At 43.2% G+C, this 24,112-nt stretch overlaps 1 protein-coding gene across 1 annotated transcript; it reads right to left on the reverse strand.

Moving 5' to 3' along the window:
* Positions 1-4,373: 4,373 nt before the first annotated feature.
* Positions 4,374-9,558, reverse strand: LOC127055518 (lymphotactin-like). Its single transcript, XM_050962587.1, has 3 exons — positions 9,405-9,558; positions 6,178-6,295; positions 4,374-5,376 (listed from the first exon to the last, which is right to left on the reverse strand). The coding sequence occupies exons 1-3, from the start codon at positions 9,472-9,474 to the stop codon at positions 5,226-5,228; spliced, it is 339 nt and encodes a 112-aa protein (XP_050818544.1). The 5' UTR covers positions 9,475-9,558; the 3' UTR covers positions 4,374-5,225.
* Positions 9,559-24,112: the final 14,554 nt, after the last annotated feature.

A 24,112-nucleotide genomic window follows, 5' to 3' on the forward strand; every position in this document is an offset into this window, starting at 1 on the left:
CATCATTAAGCTGCTCAGGCAAGGTCGATCCCTCTGGTCTGAAGTCGGCTGGAACTGGATTGCTACAATCCAAAGCATGCACTGGTCACTGGTGAATGCTTAAATGAGTAAATAGGCTAAAGATCATGTGGAAGTTGCTTTTCATTGAGTCACAGAGTTTAAGGCCAGAAGAGATCATTAGATCACCTAGTCTGACCTCTTGTATTGTAAAATCCCTTCAATTTCACCCAGTTACCTTTATACTGAGCCCGAAAACTTGTATTTTTCAGTTTTGATATGAAATAAGATTCTTCTCTCTCCAAGTCTACAATCTGCATTGGTACAGGGGGTGGTGAGGGAGAAAGGAGTGAAGCTTTTTCTTTATTGCTATGTAATTTCAAGTCATATTAAACTATTCAGTCGTGCATCATACTTTTATCTACCAACCCTTCTCACATAAGACACCTAGGAAACAGTTAAATTATATTGACACAAAACAAAGGAAACATCCTGAAATAGCATAAAGCAAAACTTAGATAAAATGTTCATCAGCCAAATAAAACAGCCATCAACATGTGTGCTCAGCCTTCTCTGCTCCTCTCCCACCCCCATCTACCTAGTCTTGTAAAATTATAAACTCCTTGGGGCAGAGACTTTCTACTCTCCTGTGTGCATACAGTGAGCTCCATTCATGATTGGTCCTTAGGCACTACCATAATAAACATGATTAATCAGCATCTGAAGCAACAGAGCATCAGTGGTTATAGGAGGCCTTGGATACTAAATGGTTTAATATTGTTTTCAAGGCATGTTGGTTACTATTACTGGTTTGGGCATTAATTTTCAATGCCACAGTTGCTAAATTCCTAAAGGAATTGTTAGAAAAAGAAACAGACTGCTACAGTTAGACGAATTACTCTCTGTGCAGTGAGATCGTGGAAATGTTGGAGTCAATGGAGCTCTGACAATTTGCACTGGCTGAGGAGCTGCCCCATGGCACCCATCTGTTTCCAGGGCTCGGTTCACCTAGCATAGTTGTTCGTGTGAAGGATCTCCACATGTTACCAGTATTTACCCCTGCAGGAGAAGAATGACTTTTACATGTGTGGTGCCTGACTGTGGGTGAGCGGATTGCTACACATCCAGAGGTGTTATCTGCTACTAGCATTGGTGGTAGTTAGTGTTTTTAGAGTTAATAGCCAGGACCTCAGGTCAGGAGTTACAGCTGACTTGTTATGTAACCATGGTGAGTACTTAGGGCAGGACTGTGACCTGACCTTACACCAGAACACAGGAGAGTAAGGGGTGCAAAGTCCTGCCATATTCCCCTGCACAGGCTACCTGCATGACAGGTCACAGCATGGGGAGGGGGGGCTACTCCCTATCCTACTCATGGGATACAGAGAATGGACAGGCAGGGAATGGGCAGAACTCTGCCACTATCCCCCTCCAATACATCAGCTGGAAGAGCAGTGCTGAGCTGGCCTGGAGGGGGAATTCATCTGCTGCTGTCACAGAGCAGACGCAAGCTACCTCCCCACAAGAGCAAGAGGGAACCAGGAGCAAAATGTCTCTCTCAGAGTTGCTATTCCCTCCCCGGTCTACTTGTGGGGCAGTGCTCCAATCCAGCTCTTAATCGCCTTGTGTTGCAGGGCCCCTTTTATTTATTATGAACCACTAGGGTATGCATGGCAACAGAGGTGGAAATCATTTGCAACTGCCTATGTGAAAAGAGCTAGAGGCAGCGTCTAATGATTGGTGTAAGCCGTGCTTCATTAAACAATGGTAAAGGCCAAGCAAGTCAGTCTTGGAGGATTATAGACATGCTGTGAAAAGCTGACGTCGACTAGGAACCTCACTCATATAGTACTTGATTCTCGCTATTGCTGTTATAGTGAATGATAAACAGTATATATTGATTATGTCTAATTAATAATTAAATATTCATTACTAATAATTAATCTGTGTTAACAATTACATGTATTAACTATGAATAGTGGGCACATATGTAAAATAATCATTCATATGTATATATAAATATAGCATAGACTAATTAGTGTAGCACCAAACTGTGGCGCCCTCAGTTACAAATTTTACATTGACTTCACTGAGGCTAATTGTAGTGCAGTACAACGTACTAGTCAATGAGAGTGAAGGTATCTGACCGATTAGGAGCATGTTGATAGCAAATTCTGCCCTGAGATGCCATGAGCCGTGAGAGCTGATGCTGCATATCGGATGCTAAATGCAGGGCATTCCTGGAACATGAATGCTTAGTACTGCAGTTGTCCCGGCAGCCTGCATCTTCCTCTCTCAGCAGTTCACTTGGACTACAATGTTTTTATTACCACAGCTTGCTGCAGCAGCAATTTTTTTAGGATGCTCAAAATGGCAGCTTTAGATGAGAAGGCAGACACAGCTTTGTGTAGTGGAAGCAAAGAGACACAGTTGGCTCTAATGGCAGTACTGCATAAAGTTGTTCAGCCCTCTCCTCCATCTCTGCGCAGTGGCCTCCCTTTCAGGCCTGCTGTCTGGGACAGTCAAGAGCTATTACAGTTCTCTTTCCCCTTCTGGACCAGTGGTTCTCAAACTCATTTCATTGCACAATATGCCACCCTTGCTTCTCCACTGCTGCAGGCGGAGCTGGGCAGCTGGCAGCCGCCGCTCTCTGGCCACCCAACTGTCACATAATCTAGGGTACAAGCTGGACTGTAGGACAGCTGTGTATCCTCAACTCTCCAACCTAGGGTGCCTTTTACACTGCTTCACTCTGAGAGCAACCCCTCCTGGCCTGCTCATGCATAGTCTCCAGCATGTAAATCACTCCCAGCTATACTATAAGGGTGCTATAGCCAGCCATTCTTGAATTACACTGCAGTGACACCAGCAAATTCCCAGTCCCAGACTTTCCACACACCCCCTAGAAATGCGTGTCTTGTACTGCCTAGTACTCACCTGGACAATATAAGCTCATAAAAAGTCCATCATTTCATTAATAGAAAATGATATGCACAAACCCTGTTATCTCAAATGTAGTTTCCCAAACACTGCAATCCAAACATACTGGTTTAGATAAAATAATAAACCACGTTTATTGATTAAGAAAGATAGATTTTAAGTAATTACAAGTAATGAGGCATAAAAGTCAGAACTGGTTACAAAGAAAATAAAAGATAAAATGCAAGTAACATCTAACTTAACAAGCTAAGTGGATTCAAAACAAAATATATCTCTCACCACATGCTTTTGCAGTCTTGCTTGTAGCCAGGATCCCTCCCTCAGTTCAGTGTTCCTTCAGGTGTTGTTGATTCCATGAGCAAAGAGAAAGGGAGGAGTAACTTGGGGTGTTTGTTATCTATTCTTATAAAACTTTCTCTCCTCTTTGAGAGTGATCTCCAGCTGGGGTTCGGGCAACAACATGTTTCTTGGGATGGGAACCTCCAGCTTTTAGTTTGCCAAGATGTACATTTCTCACTCACACCCTTCTTCCTTCCAAAGAATGGCCACTTAACCAGGTGATGGCCCACTTGATCTCATTGACACCTGGCTGGGGTGTTAGATAGCCTTTCCATCTGTGAGGATCTGGTGTGTGGGTATTCCTCAGAATTGTAACATGTCTCAGTAGCACCATGCAACAGAAGCTTATATCTTTACATACAATGTTGCCACACATATTTCAACAGGACAATAATGTTCAGCAGATTATGAGTTTTTCAAATGATACTTCACAAGGCATACTTTGTGCAAAACTTATCATAGTCTAGTAAAAAGTGTGAATATGGGAGTGCAGACTATCAAACCAGTTCTGAACGCAGTGTTGCTATCAGCAGTAGTGGAGAAATAAGAGTGGCATGGTATGGTATTCCCACCCTTACTTCTCTGCTGCTGCTGGCTATGACACTTCCTTCAGAACTGGGCACCCAGCCATCAGCTACCACTCTCAGCTCTGCCTTCAGAGCTGGATGGTTGGAGAGCAGTGACAGAAGTAAGGGTGGTGTATTGCTATGGGTAAAATATTCACAATACTTTTTCTCCCCAAAAGCTTCTCACCATTCCAACTCCTCCCAAACACATTCCTTCTCTCAGTCTGAGAACAGTGACACAGAATGAGAGGTTAGGGAGGAATGCTTCCTGCAGTGTTAACTAGAAGAGGGAATTGAAGGGCTGGAGTGATGTGAACTTATCTATATAATATAGGGATACAGAATATATGAAAGCTTGGATGAAAATTCCATCTATCGACTGTTAGCTATTGAAGGTGGCAGCAGATGTTTCTGGAAAAGTTATTTCTCCTAGACTGACAATAAAATTTTGGATTTCTGCTGTAACCTCCATACCCCCACTGTGTGATCTCCGTGCGGGTCGCATACAAGGAAACACACATACCATTTGACTATAGATTTTCAAGAATTTTATTAATTTACAGAAAAACAAAGACACCACAGTTGTTAGAATCCATTCATTTTAACATGTAAAGCCCCTTGGACATGGCTGTCCACTACCTGGGGAAAAAGAGATTGGTAAATAGGAATGGCATCAAGCGCAGTCTCCTACCTCCAGCCATGGCTTACACATGATGCTTCAGAGGAATGCAAAGGAAAAAATTAAGCAACTGGTTCAGATCTATCTCATACCAGTGTAAATAAGGAGTAACTTCACAGAAGTCAGTGAGCTAGATCCTCCACTAGTGTAAATCTGCATCAAGTCACACTCTAGACTGATCATCACTTATACCTGTCCCAATAAATCTGCAGTGTTGCAAAGTGGGAGGAGAATTGGGCCCAATACATCTAGCTAATTCCCTCCTGAATCTTGCAGTTATCAGATGATGCCTTGGAGCATAAGGATTGTTTACTTATGGTTTATATAGTTATTAATTATCATAAAATTATCCAGACTCTTTTTTAAACTCCAGCCCCAGTGTCTGACACTAACCTCCTTCACCTGTATCAAACCCTCTGTGAAGTAGTTTCACCCACATCCTTGTCCTTTGTAACTGTATAAACATTCATCCAGGTGGAGGAGGGATGCCTACACACAGTAATAAATAATTATTAATGAACATTTCAGAAAATAAACCTGAAAACAGTGCGGAAAAGTCCAGCTATAAAATGGAATGATTCTCAGTCATCTCTGCCCTAACGATGAATGGATGTGCCCATGTTAGTTCAGAGATTTTATTTCCAATTAACGCCTAGAAGAAGTTACAAGCAGTTGCTGAGGGTTGGGCTGGTGCATCCATTTAGTTAATTGCCTTTGGGCATGGATTTGGGTTTGGATTTGGGCTTGGTGGTGGGTCTTCTGGGGACAGGTCTTTTCTCCAGGAATTTTATGGCATCCTGCACCCATTTAAGATCAGGCTGTACACAGATCTTGATGCCTCGTCTGGTGATGAACCTGCAGGGGAAGAAAAGGAAAGCCAGGCTGCCATTAAAATTCTTCTCTCCAAACCAAGGCCTTATGTGCATGTTTCTATACTATGGCCTATGAGGTGTGGTACAAAGGTTTTGTCTGCAGGCATTTGGGATGGTTGCATCACTAAAGCATGGCAAAACCAGGAATGAGCTGGTTCTGCTGTATGGTATGGACATCAACTCTACATATATGGCATGTGTATGTGTGTGTGTGTAATATATATATATAGTGTATTCATATATGTACATAGGCATATACTGTATAGCTAGAAATTTCAAAAGAGCTAAGCACCTGGCATACTGAATTGGCCCCTTATTTATTCCAGAAGAACCAGAATTAAATACATGCTCATGAGATTGAAGGACTGGTCACATCCTCTAGAAGGAGGTATAATCACACTTTGCTGTTCTGTACATTTCACACAGCTCAGTGTAATGCACCTCATTGCCAATTGACAGCACCATTGGCTATTTCCTAGCATGCCACTTGAAACAGCTCTTGCTCTTCCTGAGATTTCCTCCCAATTTCTTGATTAGAAAGGTTTTTCTGTTCAATCAAAATTGTGGATGCTCCTCTGAACAGCACAAATCCTCCAGACCTTTTGAGGTTCATCCACTAACAGTTACTACCTGCTAGAAGTGAAAGAATGCTCTTCGGTACTATGTTTTGGTCAGATTGAAGACCCTCATGCTTGCTGTGATTCAGTTCTACCCCTACCCTTTCTCTCCTGCTATCAGCAGCATGTGTCTCTAGATTAGTTTGAAGAGTGCTCCCAATACTTACATCACAGCTTTTACTGGTATGTGCTGCATCTCATATTTAGCAAGTCGTCTGATGTCCAGCTGCTGCGTGGACAGGTCTACACAGGAGCTTCTGGGCACGATTTGACTTGCAACACTTCCTACAGGGGGGAAAAATAGATGGTAAGCTAATGCTAAATTAACAGCCATTCTTTACACTAAGTGGAAATTATTGCATGTTAATTTACAATTGAAATATCTATTGATGTATGTATTGGGATCCATTTCCTAAATATGTTTCTTACATAGGAGCTATACAACCAAACTCCTGATCATCTGAGATCATTAAAAAGCCAAGGCAATTGTTGTAAGAGTAAATATCTTGGCCAAATTCCAGTGTGGATAGTGATTACATTCTGCCTTCCTAAATTGCCTCTGCAGTTTCAGTTGGGTCCATTGCTCTTCACTTTCCGTCGTGAACTGTCATGTAGCAGTGCTTCACTATCAAAGAGCTGCTGGGTTCCCAGAGACAGTTTCACTTCAGTTGAAGCAATCTGTGTACATAAAGTATCTAAAGCACTGGAGGATCTTGTGGGATTTAAGGTTCTGGATTAATATGCGATACATTAATTTAAAGTGGGAATGTGAGCAAGTGTGTGCCTATCAAACAGCTTCACTCAGAAATAGAAGTGTATCACATGCTTCAGCCAGGTGTGTGCATGTAATAATACTAAGAGTTGGTGCTTGCGTAGCACCTTTCCTGGGAGAATCTCAACACACTTTATAAAGGAAGATCAGTATTATCATCCCTGTTTTACAGGTGAAGAAACTGGGGCACTCTGATTTAGGGTATCCAACTTGAGACATCCTGGGCCTGATTTTCAGAGGTGTGGAGTACCCAGAAAGTTATGGAAGCACCCAAAAACCCTGGCAACCAGCAAAAGTGGCCACTTTCGAAAAAGTAGGTGTAAGAAGCAGAGTGGGATTAGAATTTGGGGACTCTGAATTACAATCCTTAACTGTGGCCAGTGGATTTACTGCCCATGTGGGATTATTTCCACCCTCTCACACCTGGCTCTAAAGAGTATTCCCTATACAAGCCGAGCTTCTCTAAGCGGTTTGGAAGAGGTCTGAGTAGACATCCGCTTTTACGGTGCAAAGATGTGTGCCTGTAACTCCCCTCTCTGCCCATTTCTTATCACTGCCCTTTCTGATCCCTCTTATGCTGCTCATATCCCTCTCCGCTTTCCTCTCCGTCTGCCACATACCTATGTGACTCCATTCTTTTCTTCTGCCTCCTGCTGCCTTCTGTTTTCCTCTTCACTTCATTTCTCTCCCCACTTTGCTGCTGTTGCCTCTTCACTCCTTCCCCTCCATCCCTGGGGCTTTTACTCTTCTTCCCAGCAAAATCTTTGTCTCCCTCTGGTCCCTTTAATCAATACTTTTTTAAAAATCAAACCCACTTTGAGGACAATTAACTACCGTGAAAAAAAAATCAAATACTTCAGCTTGCCTCTTTGCTCCCCCTTCCTATTCATCTGCCTTTGGAAAGTTCTGTATCTTCTGCCCAATTGCTCACATCCACAGAATCACTTCTAAAGGGGCTACCACCTGAGACTTTTGATCTCTGCCCTGTCTCCTCACATATTGCCTGATATGCATTGGTCATTCTACAGAAAGTTTCAGCTACATTTTATGGCAAATTATACTGCCAGGGACACAGGGTTGGAATAGCAACAATGAACACACACTACAGGGTTGAGCCCTCTGGAGGTATAGTGCAGATTATTTTGTGTTTGTGTGGGATGGACCGTGTTTGGGGTTTGTGGAGTTTTGTGAAGGTAGTTTTTTTTATACTCATCATTGTGTATTCTTGTGGTTCTGCATGAACTGGGTATGACTGTGATTGTGCATGTGGTTTTTTTGTTCTTGTTGCATGCATCTGTTTATGTGTATTTGTATATGTGCTTGTGTGTGCGCTGATGAGCTTTTGCAACAAGCGTGGTCTATTACAAGTGTTGTGGTGTATTAATTGTTCATGATTAACAGGAAAAAGATCTAAGTGTCACTGTGGACAGTTAATTTAAAAGACCAATGTGAAGCTGTGCTCATAAAAACAAAACAAGTGTGTAAACATTGTTAAGAAAGAAATAGCAAATAAGACTAAAAATATCATAATTTCACTGTATCAGTGAATGGTGTGATGTGGTCTTGAATGCTGTCTTCACGTCTAGCCACCCCACCTCAAAAAGGATTTAGCACAAATACACAAGGATTCCACAGAAAGTCGATGAAAATTACTAGAGTCTTGGGAAGATTTCCATACAGGGAGACACTAAAAAGACCAGGACTATATAGATCAGAGAGGAGACAAATAAGAAGTGACATGATAAATATAAGAGGTGCCATACTGGGTCAGACCATGGTCCATCTTGCCCAGTATCCAGTCTCTGACAGAGGGCTACACCAGAGCTTCAGGAGGAGAATACAGAATAACACAATTATGGAGTGATCCACTCCACCTTCCACTCCCAGCTTTTGGTAGTCAGAAGTTTTGGGTTGCCCCAAGCATGGGATTGCATCCCTGACAATGTTGGCGAATAGCCATTGATGGACCTATCTGTAGAGCCCTGTGCGGATACAAAATTTGTATCCATATCCAATCCGCAAAAATGATCCACAGATATCTGCACCCGCAGATACAAATATTCACGGATTTGCAGGGCTCTACCCATCCTCCATGAACCTATCCAGTTCTTTTTTGAGCCCAGCTATAATAAGACAAAGGTATATACAATAACGAACAGACCGTAGAAAATGAATTGGGAGCTCTCAATTTTCATAACATTAGAGGAAGGGCACAACCAGCAAAATGAAAAGGCAACATCCTTGAAACTTCCTGAAAGACATGCTTTTTATAAAATGCATAATCGACCTGTTGAACTCATTACCACAGTATATCAGTAAGATCAAAAAAGGTTTAGACATTTATATGGATAATGAGAGCATCCATTGGAGCTTTAGTTTGGCTCCAAGGTTTGCAGGGGATATAAATCCTCTTGGGCATAAACCAACCACCAGTTGCTAGGAGTTAGGAAAAAACTTATCCTATGGGCAAGTTATTCCATAACTGTTCACTATCAGTTTTCTCACTCCTTCCTCCTACATATCAGGTACCGGTCACTGTCCGAGACAGGACACTGGATTGGACGGACCACAGGGCTGATATAGCATGGCTATCGCTATGTTCCTGTTGAGTTAAACACTTACCTCTCACGGTGCTCACAGTAAAGAGGCCAAGCCAGAAAATGACCAGGATGTCTGCTGCGTGGAGTTTCATTGTTGATGGTTTCCTTGGAGTAGCAGAGGAGAAAATGATAATCGGAGCCCCTTTCACCGAGCTTTTATAGATCTTGCAATGGTCAGTTCACTTCCTACACCCAATGAAAGGGGCGTCATGGTGGGGGTGAGCAGAGATGGAAATTTTGAGAAGCAATCAGTACTTTTTTTTAAAGGTGCAGAAAAACTCCTCTCTTCCCTTGCTAGACCCCTGTTAAGGCTTTTTCCTGCCACAAACTGAGCTGTGGTTGCCTCTTGCTGACACTTTGCAAGCATGTCTTATTTTAGGCTGAAAAAAAGTCACCCTTCTGCAGTGGAAACCAATAATGTTCCTGTCCTTTGATATCTAGGCTGTGAGCATTCAAAACTAAAACCCACCACAGAGGCAAAGAGTGGCAGCGCAGAGCTAGGTCACTCCTGGACCACTTAAAAGGGAAACATGAGTGACAGGAGCAGAGGCTTTGCTAATGGAAACAGGAATCAATTGGATTGTCTTTAGCAGCTGTACGTCAGAGGTGGCTGTGACATTACCCTGGGTACAATCTGGACTGATGGACAGCAGTGTCCCCTCAATTTTCCAGCCTGCTATGCCTTTTACACTGCTTTGCTGTGAGAGCAACCACTCCTAGTCTGCACACCACAGGCCCATAGGCCCTGTGCCCAGTGCCCCTGGCCAATTTGGGGGCCCTCACAGGAGTACCAGAATCTGTGTAGAAGTGAGGGGGCCATCAGCGCTGGAACTGTGGTCCTGCTCTATTACTCCTCTTCCCCTGAGGCCCTGCCCCCAGCCAGGCCAGGAGCCAGAGCCAGGCTGTAGTAAGAGCCACCCAGGGAGCCCAAGCCACTGTGGGGAGCCCCAGATCCTCCACCTAGGCAGGAGTCCCATGTCCCCACCCCCCGGGGTGCATCACCCAGGGCAGGTGTAGGGGCCGAGGCTCCCCACTGAGGCCCAGGCGCCGTAGGTGGTTCTTACCACTGCTCTGCTCCAACTTCTGGCCTGGCCGGGGGCATGGCCTCAGCGGGAAGATGAGAAGCAGGGGTTTCTCTGCCACTTCTGTGCTGCACTTGCCTGAGGCTATTATGCTCATGTAAAAAAGTGGGTGGGTATGGCCTCTGTTTACCCGTCTCCAATTCTGGCACCCCCTGGGCCCTGGGGTGTGTGGGTCCCAAATGTTTTTTGTGCTCAGGGCCCCAGTAAATCTTAATGTACCTCTGCTGCTCACACACAACCTCCAGCATGTAAATCACTCCCAGCTTTTTTGTATGAGTGCTATAACCATTAGCCAGCCACCCATGAATTACACCATAGGGCAGTTCCAGCCAATGTCCAGTCCCAGACTTTCCCCCAGAAATTTGTGTCTTGTGCTGTCCAGCACCTTCCTGGACAATGCAAACTCATAGAAAGTCCGTCATTTCATTAATAGAAAATGATATGCACAAATCCTGTTATCCCAATTGAAGTTTCCCAAACATTACAATCCAAACACATTGGTTTAGATAAAATAATAAAACAAGTTTATTAACTACAGAAAGACAGATTTTAAGTGATTACAAGTATAAGAGAATTGGTTACAAAGAAAATAAAAGGTAAAATGCAATGAATATCCAATTTAACAAGACAAATGAATTCAAAGCAAAGGTTTCTGACACCACATGCTACAGCAGTCTTACTGGCTGGAATCCTTTCAGCTCAGGACCCCTCCCTCAGTTCAGTGTAAAGGTCCTTGTCCCTCAGGTGTTGTTGATGCCCTGGGCAGAGAGAAAGGAAGTAATGTTTCGGGGCATCTGTTCCCCTTTCTTACAGTTCTCTTCTTCTTTGAAAATCATCTCCAGATGAGGTTCAGGAGGCAGAAGATCTATGGAGATAGGAACCTCCAGCTGTTTCTTTGCCAAAAATGTAGATTTCTCACTCATACCCTTTTTCCTGCCAAAGAATGGCCACTTAACCAGATGATAGTTCATTTGATTTTGTTGACACCTGGCTGAGGTGTCAGTTTGCCTTTTGCCTTTGAGGAACCGGTTTGTGCCTGCTTTTTTAAACTTGGAACATGTCTCAGTAATGTTATAGAACAGAATATTATAACTTTACATACAGTGTTGCCACACATATTTTACCAGAAAATTATGAGTTTTCAGATGGTACCTCACAAGGCATACTATGTACAAAATCTATTATAGTTTTGTAAAAAGGGTGAATGTAGGGATACAAACTGTCACAGTGGCTCTTAAAGATATGGCAGTTTAGTAATAGGGAGATATTCCCTGCCCATTCTGTGTCGTGGATCTTGTTAAAGCTCTTTGCTCTCCCCTTACATGCACAGGCCCCATGCTGATATCCCTAGGCATAGGTGCCGACTTCCCCTCTTTTCCCTGGGTGTTCGAGCCCCACTCTGCTCTGGCCCAGCTCCCACTCCACCCCTTCCATGAAGCCCAACCCCTGCCCCACCTCTTCCTATCCCTTCCCTGCCCCCATTCCAACCCCTTCCCCATAGTCCCTGCCCCAACTCCACCCCCTCCCTGCCCCTATTCCAACTTCTTCCCCAAATCTCTGGCCCTCCCTCTTCCCCACCTCCTCCCCTGAGTGCTCCATGTTCTCGCTCCTCCCCCACCCCCCGCCACCCAGAGCTTGTTAATGACACAAAACAGCTGTTTGGTAGTGGCCGGGCAGGAAACGTTCTGAGATAGGTGGAGGAGTGGGGACGTGGCCTGCTCAGGTGGGATGGGGAGCTTGGCTGCCGGTGGGTCCAGAGCATCCACTAATTTTTCCCGGTGGATGCTGTAGCCCTGGAGCACCCACAGCACTGGAGCCTATGTCCCTAGGTGTTTGGGGCATGTTGACAGAAAGAACAAATGCACAAAGACCTAAACCTCAACTTGCAAGATACAAGTAACTCCACTAGCTTCCACATGAGTTACCCATATCCTGTGTTGGAGAATCTGGCAAACAGGCTCTAGTCTAAACTTGTAGGGACTGGGTCCTGTTTTGGCAGAAGCAATTTCTAATTTGGTTTCATCATGGTTGTGTCAGACATTATCAGGTTTCTCATTCCTTCACACAATGCACAGTCAACCTGTGGAACTCATTGCCAGGAGATGCTGTGAAGGCCAAAACTGTAACAGGGTTTTAAAAAGACTTGGATAAGTTAATGGAGTATAGGTCCACCGATGGCTATTATCCAAGATGGTCAAGGATGCATCCTCATGCTTCGGGTGTCCTGGACTCTGCCAGAATCTGGAAGTAGACAATAGGGGGTGGATCATTCGATAATTGCCCTGTTTTGTTAATTCCCTCTAAAGCACCTGGCATTGGCCACTGTCGGAAGACAAGATACCCGGCTATTGGGCTGACCCAGTATGTCCGTTCTTATGTTGTTATGTTGAATATGGCCCGAGGAATAGCAATAGCTGCACTCAGCCACATTCCCTCCTTCATTAGAGATGGCAGAAGCAGAAGTGACCACCGTTAGGCCAAAGTGGCTTTAAAGAGTTTTAGGAATCATTTCTGTCATGGTTCCTGTAGGTATAAAAAAGGGAGCTCAAAAGATCTTCTATGTGGGGTCAGAGAGGAGAATTTCTCATTTCTCATAGGCCTAGTCCACAGTAGGAGTAGAATCCAAGTTCATTGCAACTATATTTAAACACAATGTTGATAACAGGGCTCTAACTATGGGTTCCCAGAGCACTGGGGACAAAGACATTTTATATTAGATCCTTGTTAAAGCAGAGTATTACTGCCACGTGCGGGGGAGTCTCCATGGTCTTCTCTCAACTACAGGTGCATCTATTTTACAGTCTCTCATTTGCAACATTGCTCCACAACAACCCTTTGGTTTTTGTAAACATTCTACAGCCATGCGTTGGAACCTATGCTGCACTGGTGAAAGGAAATGGTCATCTGTCCAGTTCACATTCATTAGCACCTTCATTTGTAGCCTCAGCAAAGAGGTCCAAGATTGTGCTAGCTCTGGAGATTGAACTATGCCCTGAGGGCTCCAGACCTGCACTAGACACTTTTTCTCAAAATCCCCTCCCCTTGTTTCTAAAACTCCCCCATTGGTAGCCATGGTGATAACACTAGCATAGACAGGCTGCTAGCAGCAGCTGAAGCATCTTACTTCCTGGTGGTAGGAGACTGAGGCACACAGAGATTAAATAACTCACATAGAAAGTTTGCAACAGACCTAGGATCTGTACCCAGATCTCCTGAGTCCCAGCCCTGTGCTGCAACCAAAAGACCATCCCTCCCCACCAGATGAGATGAGTGGGATGAGGGACAGGCAGCGTCACCCCCCCACACCCACATTTGCTGCTTGGCTTGTACTGACCATGCTCACGTGGACTGAGCATGCTCAGCAACACTGCTGAAGCCGGCTGCCCTCACTGTGCCCCCCCCCCCACAAAATATAGGCAGACATGGGTCACCTCTGCTCCCCACTATAGTCTCTTACGACTAGAGGGCATATTTTTTATCTTCTATGAATATGCATATTTATACTGTGTGTTGTAGGCCCAGTTCTCCTCTACCTTGTATCCAGTATAGCCATTTTCACCTGTGCAAAGGTGTTCTCTAGTAGAGTTACCAGCTGCCTCTGAAAGTGCACCAGCAGGGCAGTGGGGAGCCAGCTCAGATAGATTAAGAGAACCTCCCTCCCTCAAAACCCTTACCCATTTTTAGACTCTCCCCTGAAATGAGGTTTGGAAGTCTTCCTTTTTCCGCCATTGTTCATTCAGAGCCAAAGTCTCACTGCTTTAAAGGTGTAAAGCAAAATGCATCTCTTTGTGCAGACTCTTCCCTTTCAGTGGACATGAGTATCTTCTTGGTCATCAATCTGTGTAGCTGGTGTTCCTCAGCTGAGATCTGTTTTCAGTGAGGGGTTTCATAGGCTGATACGGGATGCAATGTAAAGCACAGGTTCCCAAACAATAGTCTGTGATCTGGGGACATCTGGTAGGACACTTGGGGTTCAATTCTTATTTGCACTAAGACCACTTTACACTGCCAGAAAGATGTTAAGGGGGCTTGGTATAAAGGACAACCAGATTTGTGGTGATTCTTGTTTCTAGCTGCTAAGTTGCATTAAAAAGACAGTTACAAATACACAAAATATTTTCACTAATATTCCTTTTCAGCCCAAGAAATCTGGATACGTTTCATATAAGCAACCAGACTGTGGAAGGCTTCTGTGAAACTTTGGAGCATCACGCAACCCAGATAGAGCTGGGTGAAATTATTCAGCCAAAACTTTTTTTGGCAAAAAATGAAGATACAGAGACACCAACATTTTTCTCAGTTTCAGTTTTGCTGAACTGTTGGTGTGTGTGTGTGTGTGGGGGGGGGGTTAAAAATCCTCCAAGGTTAACATTTTTATTTCAACATTTTCTAAGCAACAGGTCAGGATTTTTCAATTCAAAATTGTATTGAATTTTTTTTAAATAAAAAAAGTTTAAAAAATGCTCCAGTTCAAAACTAAATGTTATGTTCAATCCAATATGATTTTTTTTAACTCTTCAGTTCACCAAACATTTCTAAAATGTTTCATTTTGGGCCTATCCAATTTTTTTCCCCAATTTTTCAGAACAACCAGCAACTTGAAAGATCAGTTATTCACATAGCTTTAATCAAGTGTACGTTGAATGCTTCAGATAATGCACTGGCATGAAGCAAAGTGACAATCTCCAGTATGTGGTACATCTACCAAAGCAAACTGGATATCCAGTAAAATTGAGTTTAAATGAGATAACTAGCCCTGGATTTACAAACAGTCTGGCTACATTTCAAAGATCATCTTTTACACAGATAGCAGAGGGGACATCTTCGGAGCTCTGTGCAAGCTTGAAAGCTTGTCTCTCTCACCAACAGAAGTTGGTCCAATAAAAGATATTCCTCATCCACCTTTTCTCTCTAATATCCTGGGACCATCATGGCTACCACAACACGGCATACAACAACGGAAGATATCCTCTTACACAGACATTTGGGGAGAAGGTGGACAGAGGGAGAACAAAAATATAGGATGTGATTGCAGGACTCATTAATTACTTTAATTGCTAAGTAGTTAATTATTAAACTCGCCTCAGCCATGATAATGACAAAATGCGCTGCAACAGGTAGGCAATTTCTGTGACCGCTGCTCAATATGGGGCTCCTTATCATGGGCTCCCCTTGGCTGGTTGTTGTATTCACCTGTTGTCTCTTATCATATACTCAGATTGTCTGAGCTCTTTTGGCCAGATTTTTATAGGTATTTAGACCCCTAAAGGTGCTTTTGAAAATCCCACTAGGCACCTGTCTGCATCCTTAGGTGCCTAAACATCTTTAAAAATCTGGACCTTTGGGAAAGGGATCCTCTTTCATTATAAATGTGTGCAGTGCCTACCACAATGGGGCTTATCTCTGTTTGGGGCTTCTAGGGATTGTGACCATAACAATTACTAATAAATAGCACTAGATAAGTAATGAGCCAATAATTAAATACCAGTGGCTAATAATTTGATTGATATCAGCAACCCATTACTTATTGGTTAACTTGTACTTGGCATTGTGCATTTTAATTAATTGTAAAAGTACCCAGAGTGATGGATGGGCACTTATTCTAAATCAAAATAAACTGACACTAATTGAAATACAGAGACACAAACTCGTGCACACACACAGCATTCATATAAAGTTTTATAGAGAGGAGCCAGCAATTGAAAAGCTCCAGATTCAACAGCGCCCTTAGAGAGCAAAAGCAACAAAATCCTCCATGACACCAAATAGCGTAATCACAATAGCCACAGCAGAGAAGGCAACCTCTGAACGGCAGTATCCAGAATGACTAGCAATAACGCTAATAATTCATAAAAAAATCATGCACTTCTGTAGTACCTTTCATCTTAGGTTCAAAAAGCTTTTCACAAACGTTATCAAAAACAAACTTCTTATCCTCAAAGTGAAGCAGGGTAATATTATCCCCGTTTTAAAGATCAGGAAACTGAGGCCTGGAAGGGGGAGTGGCTTGCAAAGTGAGTGTAAAAGCCTCTGTGGGTGTAAAATGCTGCCCTCTGATGTGGTAGCATGTTACACCCACTTTGCACTTCACAAAGGTGTGAATTGTGACAGCTCTTGAAAAGGAAATGGAAAATCAGATCCAAGGGATTAGAGTCTGACAGCAAATCTAAGGCAGAACCAGTAATTGATCATTCCTGTGCTATCACTATATCACAGTACCCCTGCTTTGATTTTTCACTAAGATTACAAGCAAATTTGGAATAACTGTTATTTAACTGAGAGCTTCTACTCTCAGTTACATATTAACACCGCCACTGAAGTCAATGGGGACATTCATGTTATGTGTAAGTGAGAGCCTAATAGGGCCTAGTATCATCATTATTTATTTTATTCTGTTCTATATAGATGTTGATACCATACTCATCACCATAGTAGCTGAGTACCTCAGTGGCCTACATTTTCCTGTAACATATTAATAAACCTGACTGACATTGGTTATTTGGTCTCTTGAGTATGTTTCATAATGAACCAAAGTGTGGTCAAGCAATTGACTACATAATCGATCAACAAGTTCAGTTATATTCCTCGTTATGGCATCGTTAAGTGTCTGTCTGCCTACTTCCACACACCTGGATTTTAATATTTAATTCCACTGCACCTGAAATTCCAGAATGTTCTTTATTGAAATCAGATATCCTGGTGCTATTCTTTTAACCTATTCCTTAATACTAGAGCTCCTCAATATTTTTCTGTCAAAACATTTTTGGAAAATGGCTTTTTTGACTAAATGGAAATTTTTGCAAAAATGTCTGTTTTCGTCAAAAAAATTACATTGTCAGCAAAAAAAATAAACAAGAAAACTGGAACATTTGGAATCTTGGTTCCTGATAAACAACAATTTTAGTTTGGGGGTTTTCAATAAAAATCAACACAATTTTGAGGAAAACAAAAAAACTTCGTTTTCATTTATTTTTTTCAAGGGAAAATGATTTCCTGTCAGAACTGCTTAATACATTGGATTCAAATAAATAGATAATAGTTAGTGCTGCCTTGAGTACAGGGGACTGAACTAGATGACCTCTTGAGATCCCTTCCAGTCCTACATTTTTATGATTCTCTGATTCTATAAATAATCACAAGCACCAATCTTCCATAATGCCATTACGTTCTCAATTCATTTCCTCTTCGTTCTCTTCTGGATGGATTCTTTCCTTTCTATGTCACATCATTAAATTGTCTTGTGTACAATTCAAATCACTGCATAAAAAACATCTTTGATCAGTATTTGTTATCCACATGATTTCTGAGTAATTGGTGTCCCCCGTTAAGGGTTTGATCCTGCTCCTGTTGAAGTCAATGGCAAGATTTTCATTATTTTCAACTGGGCAGGACCTGGTTGCTTTCAACTTCTTCGTTAATTGGTTCCTTGTTAATTGGTTTAGGTATTCTGGGCCAGACCTTCAATTGTTGTAAATCAGAACAGCTTCACTGAAGTTAATATACCTACCCCAATTTATATCAGCTGAGATTCTATCCTTTTTCTATGATATGTTGATTCATTCATAGTCTCTCTTTCTCCCCTACTCGTCTTGCCTTCCCTTTCCACTGTCTCCCTTCAGTCCTATTACAGATGCCCACAACAATTAAGTTTCTCCTTTTTCTCATTTTTTGTATCCTAATCATTGTATTTTGCAGCTGCATTATTCATTGTCAAGTTCATAACTGGTCAAATAATTATCAGAACTCTGTATCAATTTTTCCTTTCTTCCATTATTTGACACCTCCAGTCAAATTTTCTCATTGATTCTGTAAATGCTTTTGATGTATAATTCCACCTTTCCACCTTTTCTTCGCTTTCTACAAGATCAGTGCTGACATTCCATTTGTACCATCCCATCTGGCTTGTTATGCCTCACTGCTGTAGATCCTACTCCTCATCATTTTTAGACTCTGATTCAGCAAAGGGCTTATGTATGTGCTTATCTTTAAGCATATGCTTAAATCCATCCCTACTGAGCAAAACACTTAAGCTATTTCTTAAAGTAAAGCATGTGATTAAGTCTCTTGAAGCCAATGGGATTTCAGCACATACTTATGTGCTTTGGTGTACCATGGCCTTAGAAACTTTTCAGATTCATCTTGCTTATTTGCAGTACTCTTGGCATAGAAACATAAGCATATTAGCAATCTTATTCATATTAGACACCTTTTGTTGCAGACCATCTCTTCCTCTTCCATGACATCATTTGTATTGGAATTTTATACTATGTTTTCTTAGTCCAGCTAGCTCTCTCTCCTTCAGTGGGACATAAATGCAACAGGTACTTTTGAAAATCATTCCTTTAGGCATCCAGTTTTCGGTATTCAAGTATGAAAAATTAGGCCCAGAACAACCTGGTTTGGAAGGGGTCTCAAACAGGTCATATAGTCATCTAAACCTTCCCATATACTGCAATGGGTGTCAGATCTCAGGTTTGACTGCGTCCAGTGATGGTGATTCCATAATGTCCCTTGACAGATTGTCAAGTGACTATACAGGAACATAATACTCACTGATTATATAACATTCTGTATGTTCAAAGCACTGTACTGGCATTAACATGGATTTTTCCATACCAGAGAGATCTTCAGTCTTTCTTGTTCAGTTTCAGTACTGTGTCTTGATGAGTGTTGTGGCAGTCTGCTGCTACAAGTCTGTAAGAGGAAGTCTCAGATACCTTATCTATCTAATCTTACACAATTTGAACTACTTTAGGCAGGTCCAAGGTGCTCATCAGCAAACTAGCTAAGCACTTTGCAAAACTAGTGGTACAGCGAAGCAACGAAGGTGCTATTTTCTCAGTCTTCTACCTGTTCCTTTTTTCATCCTATCTTATTCCTCTTTCTTCTCTTCCTCACCCTCATCCTCTTGTGCGGTTTCTTTCTTTCTCTCTAATTTCCAAATGAGATAGAGAAAGCAGGTTCAATTTAATATATGCTTGCATGACTCCTCTACAACGTCTGAGATATGGAAACCAATTTGCATCCCATTGATTTTCAGTGGGAACAGAACAAGGCCTATTGAGTGCAGAATAAATATTGAGTCTTGGTTAGCCAGGTGTAAAGAGTTTCTGTGGAAATTAGAGATGGATGTGAACAAATACATTGGATCTCAGCATCCATGGACTTTAGAAGGAAGCTCAGACACAGATTATCTCTGTAGTGGGCGCTCTCTTCTCTCAAGATTTGTAGAAGTTCACAACTAATTTTGCAGCTTGGGCTAATTTTCAGTGCACATACCATTTATCTCCAATGCACTGAACTTTTCTTAACACTGTTTGCTACAGTAAACTAAAGCAAGCAAGGAAAATGATTTCACAGTGTTAACTCCTTTAATAAAGCATGAGGGTGGAGATACACAAAGGAGAATGGAAATAAATTGTTTCTGGTGCTTCCTGCTCCTTATGATGTATGAAAGTGGCCTCATGAAGGGTTTTCAAAACCATATTTTCTCTTTGTATTTAATATTAGAAATAGCTGGTCCTCATATCCCTCTTTTTGATGGAGGACTTTGGTCAACTTTTGTAGGACCTGAAAGTTAACATCACAGCTCTAATGAGCTGCAGCAATCCCAGTTTTGAACTGAGGATGGGAGAGGTTTTTAACTGCCTAAGGCTCAACAGGCCAGACTCTGAACTCCTTTACAGTGGAGTAAGTCAGGAATAACTCTATTAAAATCAACTGAGTTACAGCAGTGTAACACCAGAGTAAGCAAAACCAGAACAACATGCAGTTGAAGGCTGGGATGGATATACCACAGGTTGCAGCCATGAGCTGTGATGTTACCAGCCAGATCTTCCAAAGATTTGCCAAAGTCTTCCAGCAAAAAGAAGGAGACATTAGGCCCAGATCTCTACTATACAACTTACAATCAGAAAGACTTATTAGGGAAGAAGAAAAGAAAAGAACCCACACACCTATGAGTCCTTCTTTCTCCTTCCTAAAGAGCACATCTTTTTAAAAATGAGTTGTTACTTTGTCGTTCATCTCTCAAATGATGTACAAGATGATCTGTCACACTTTCTAACCACGCCATTGATGATGCAGGCTGCCGAGCCTCATGCTGGTTATTATGAGCTGGCCATTTTGTGGCCACATCCTGCTCCACAAACTACTACAGAATGGCTAAAAACAAAACCAAACAACTGCTCCTTATCTAGTGCATGAAATGTATCTTGAGGCTCATGGTTTCTCACTCTGGACATGACACAAGGCGAGAGGAAATATTTTCCTTTCAGTGGGCTTTTTTTCCTTAGATATTCACTCTGTGAACCGTTGAGAGTGCAGGCGTGTCTGTGGGAAGGCAAATGAACATAAAATGACTAGGGCCAGAAGGAAAAAATCAGCCTATATTGTCTTCAGAGAACACCCACTCGTATAAAAAGTTCCACACTCTGAACTTTCCAAAAGAGAATCCTTGGGGTTTATTTGTTCTGTGGGTTTTCCCCTCATAACCACTACTCATCTGCATATAAAGACTTTTTTAAATCACTGTGCTTGTTCGGCTCATTCACTACAATGTGCACAACACTCTTGGTGGGAGAGACCCTTTTCCCCTTAGAAATAATGTACCTTTTATGCTCTGAACTCTTAAAGGATGAATTATATCTATTAAATGCTATTTCATCTTTTCAGCATTTAGCAGTTTAGCCTCACAAGAACATTGTGAGGTCAGCAAACATTATCCCCATTTTACAGCTGTAGCAAACCGAGGCACAGAGAGGTTAAATGATGTGAGTCTGCATTGGAGTCAGGACTAGAACACAGAGTTCCCAATGCTCATGACTTTACCATGCTCACAAGGCCATCCTGCATGTAATCGATGCTGACGCTGGCTGTAGATCTGTTTCCGTTCTGACAGTCAGCCTCTGTGATGTGGGCAGGGAGGAAGGTGTGTGAGATAGCCTATGCTTTCGAAAAGCTCCAGCAAAAGATGGTGAAGTTGTTTTGAACGTTTACAAAATACAAACAAAAGCAATCGTATTTCGTTTCCTTGACTGTCCTGTGCGGACGTGGCGATAAATAGCCAGATCCTCACCACATGTAAAACCAGCATAGCTCCTTTGAAGTCAATGGAGTTATGACAGTGAGGATTTGGCCCCATGTGTCTGAAGCTCCCGATGCTAGTCTGGTGCTTTGGGATGTGCTCCCCTTGCTTTTTAGGAAGAACAGCATTGCAAAAATGTTATTAGACCTTCTTGCACTTGCAATGCTTGACCAGCATCCACCTGTGTGTTTTACAAATGTTGATTATTCTGTTGGGTTTAGATGCTTGGGATAACGCCATTAGCTCAGATCCTGCTGAAATGGTACTGCCTACAGCTGTTCCTCCTCAGTGTGAACAGGAAGCCACAAGAGCTGGTATTACAATAGCTCTGCCAGTCCTTCTAATTCTGTCTCATAACTCAGTGCCCCAGGTCTGGAAAACATTCAAAGCCCTCATGCCTAGCATTCGTGTTGGGAACTCTGGAAGAAGGAGTTCCAGAATGCACCCAATCTAAAGCAGGCTGTAAATAGATATACCAGAATCATTCTGTCAGAACCAAGTGGTGCCGTGTGAACATTGCTGACCGAGCAAAAACAGCCCTTTCATGCAATCAATGTAGCTACAGTAGTTCTCTTAGACTACATCACTACTGGCTTTTTTGGAGCATACCTGATAGCTATTCAATGGCCTGTGTGAATTGAGATGGTATTCTCAATCTCCTTCTTAATGGACAAGTGTCTGCATCACAAAAAATCCTCACAACTTGACAATGTGTCTGGCAGGCTCCGCAGAAGAAGCCAAAGGTTTAATTGGCCCTTGTCACGGGATTCTTCTCATCCAGCAGAAAGAACAAAATCCAGATCTCCTAACTTGTAGTCCTCTCTTCCATCCACAACCCTCTCCCGTCTATTTGCTATCAATCCAGGCTGGAGTGGAACTAGTACCATAGGGATGAAAGTGTGCATCCTCTTTCCCCTCCCTGGATTCTTCAAATCCCCTACATCCTTGACCTTTATCCCAAAGGTTTTGGATTATGAAAAAGAAAATCAAATCACTCTCTAAAAAAAAGAGACAAATCCAGGGAGCCAATCAGGGCCAGCTCCAGGTACCAGTGCAGGAAGGAGGTGCTTGGGGCGGCCAATTGAAAGGGGTGGCACGTCCGGGTCTTTGGTGTCTATTCGGCAGCAGGTCCCTCAGTCCTTCTCGGAGGGAAGGATCGACCACCTAATTTCCGCAGAAGAATGAAGCAGCGAGGTAGAGCAGCCGCCGAAGTGCCTTCGATCGCAGCTTTATCTTTTTTTTTCTCTTCGCTGCTTGGGGCAGCAAAAAAGCTGGAGCTGGCCCTGGAGCCAATGCCCAGCCTGGGTAACAGGCTGTGTGCTGAATATTGGCCTACTGGGAGAGTGGGGACACTCCTCTCTCCTAGAGGTGATGAGCTGCAGCCACTTTGTAGAGGGTACTGCAGCCCAAAGATTAACTTCATCCTCTATGACCACAGCATGCCCCCTGAGGGAGGGAGACCTGGAGAACTTTCCCAGCAGCAGCCAACCCTCTAGTCCAGAGGTTCTCAAACCGTGGTCCATGGACCACCAGTGGTCCCTGAGCTCCATTCATGTGGTCCACAGATAGTTCCCTCTAAGGTGTGCGCCTGGGCAGCCACACATGAGAGAATGAAGGGCCACCCACCTAATTAGTGGAGCCGCACAGGAACTCCACTAATTAGGTGCCTGGACCCTTGAGAAGACATGCATGTAAGGTCAAGTGGTGATCTTGAGGGGAATAAGGGGTAGGTGAGAGGGGGCAGTGGGGTGAGAAGAGGGGGTGGGGGGAATTTGGGATGTGCAGGGCTTCAGTGGCCAGAGAAAGAGGCAATTTCTCCCAGCTCCAGGGTTGCGGCTGCTGGGGAGAGACCCCCCCATCCTTCCCAGCCCCAGCTCGGGGGTTGCCACAGCAGGAGAGAGGGCACATCCATCACATTAGAAAGATAAGACTATTGATATTAAAATGAATTGTGTGCTTTTATTTGTAGAACAAAAAAGCTTTAATTATTATTATGTTTTTTTATGTAGCGCTTTTATCCAAAGAGCTTTACAATAGTTAGCTAATCGTACAAACAACATTTGGAAAAATCATTAAGTGGTTTGCCAAGACCCTCAGCAATTTTCAAGTGGTCCTCAAAAACAAGGGTTGAGAATCACTGCTCTAGTCCGTCCTCTGCCACTGCTCTAACCAGCCCCTATCCCACCCTTTGTATACTGGGATGGAGGTGGGATGGGGAGGAGATGGAGTGGTGGGAAAGGGGCATGGGATGAGGAAAAAAAGGGGATGGGGAAAGCAGGAGCCCAGCATGTGGCATCCCATTGGCAGAAGCTGGGGCTCTCCTGTTAAGCAGGCTCATCGAACCCTGACCCTGACAAGCCTCCCCTCCCCTGCATGTGTACCACCCCGATGAGCCCCCCTAGACACCTTCCCCACTGAGCCCCAACCACCTGCACCTGGACCCCACCCAAAGGAACCCCACCTCCCCTGCACCTAGATCCCCCATGCTGAGCCCCAAACACCTTCACCTGGATCCCTGCAGACCCCCATTGCCCCTGCACTTGGAACCCACCAATGAGCTTC

This window comes from Gopherus flavomarginatus, chromosome 1, assembly GCF_025201925.1.
Source record: "Gopherus flavomarginatus isolate rGopFla2 chromosome 1, rGopFla2.mat.asm, whole genome shotgun sequence".
Taxonomy (NCBI): Eukaryota; Metazoa; Chordata; order Testudines; family Testudinidae; genus Gopherus; species Gopherus flavomarginatus.

What these genes read in the sequence shown, in the direction of transcription:
- LOC127055518 (XM_050962587.1), bottom strand. Translation starts at nt 9,474, where the DNA reads ATGAAACTCCACGCAGCAGACATCCTGGTCATTTTCTGGCTTGGCCTC. An exon ending in TACTGTGAGCACCGTGAGAG is followed by an intron (nt 6,296 to 9,404) that starts GTAAGTGTTTAA and finishes TCCCCCCTGTAG; the next exon opens with GAAGTGTTGCAAGTCAAATC. An exon ending in ATACCAGTAAAAGCTGTGAT is followed by an intron (nt 5,377 to 6,177) that starts GTAAGTATTGGG and finishes CTTCCCCTGCAG; the next exon opens with GTTCATCACCAGACGAGGCA.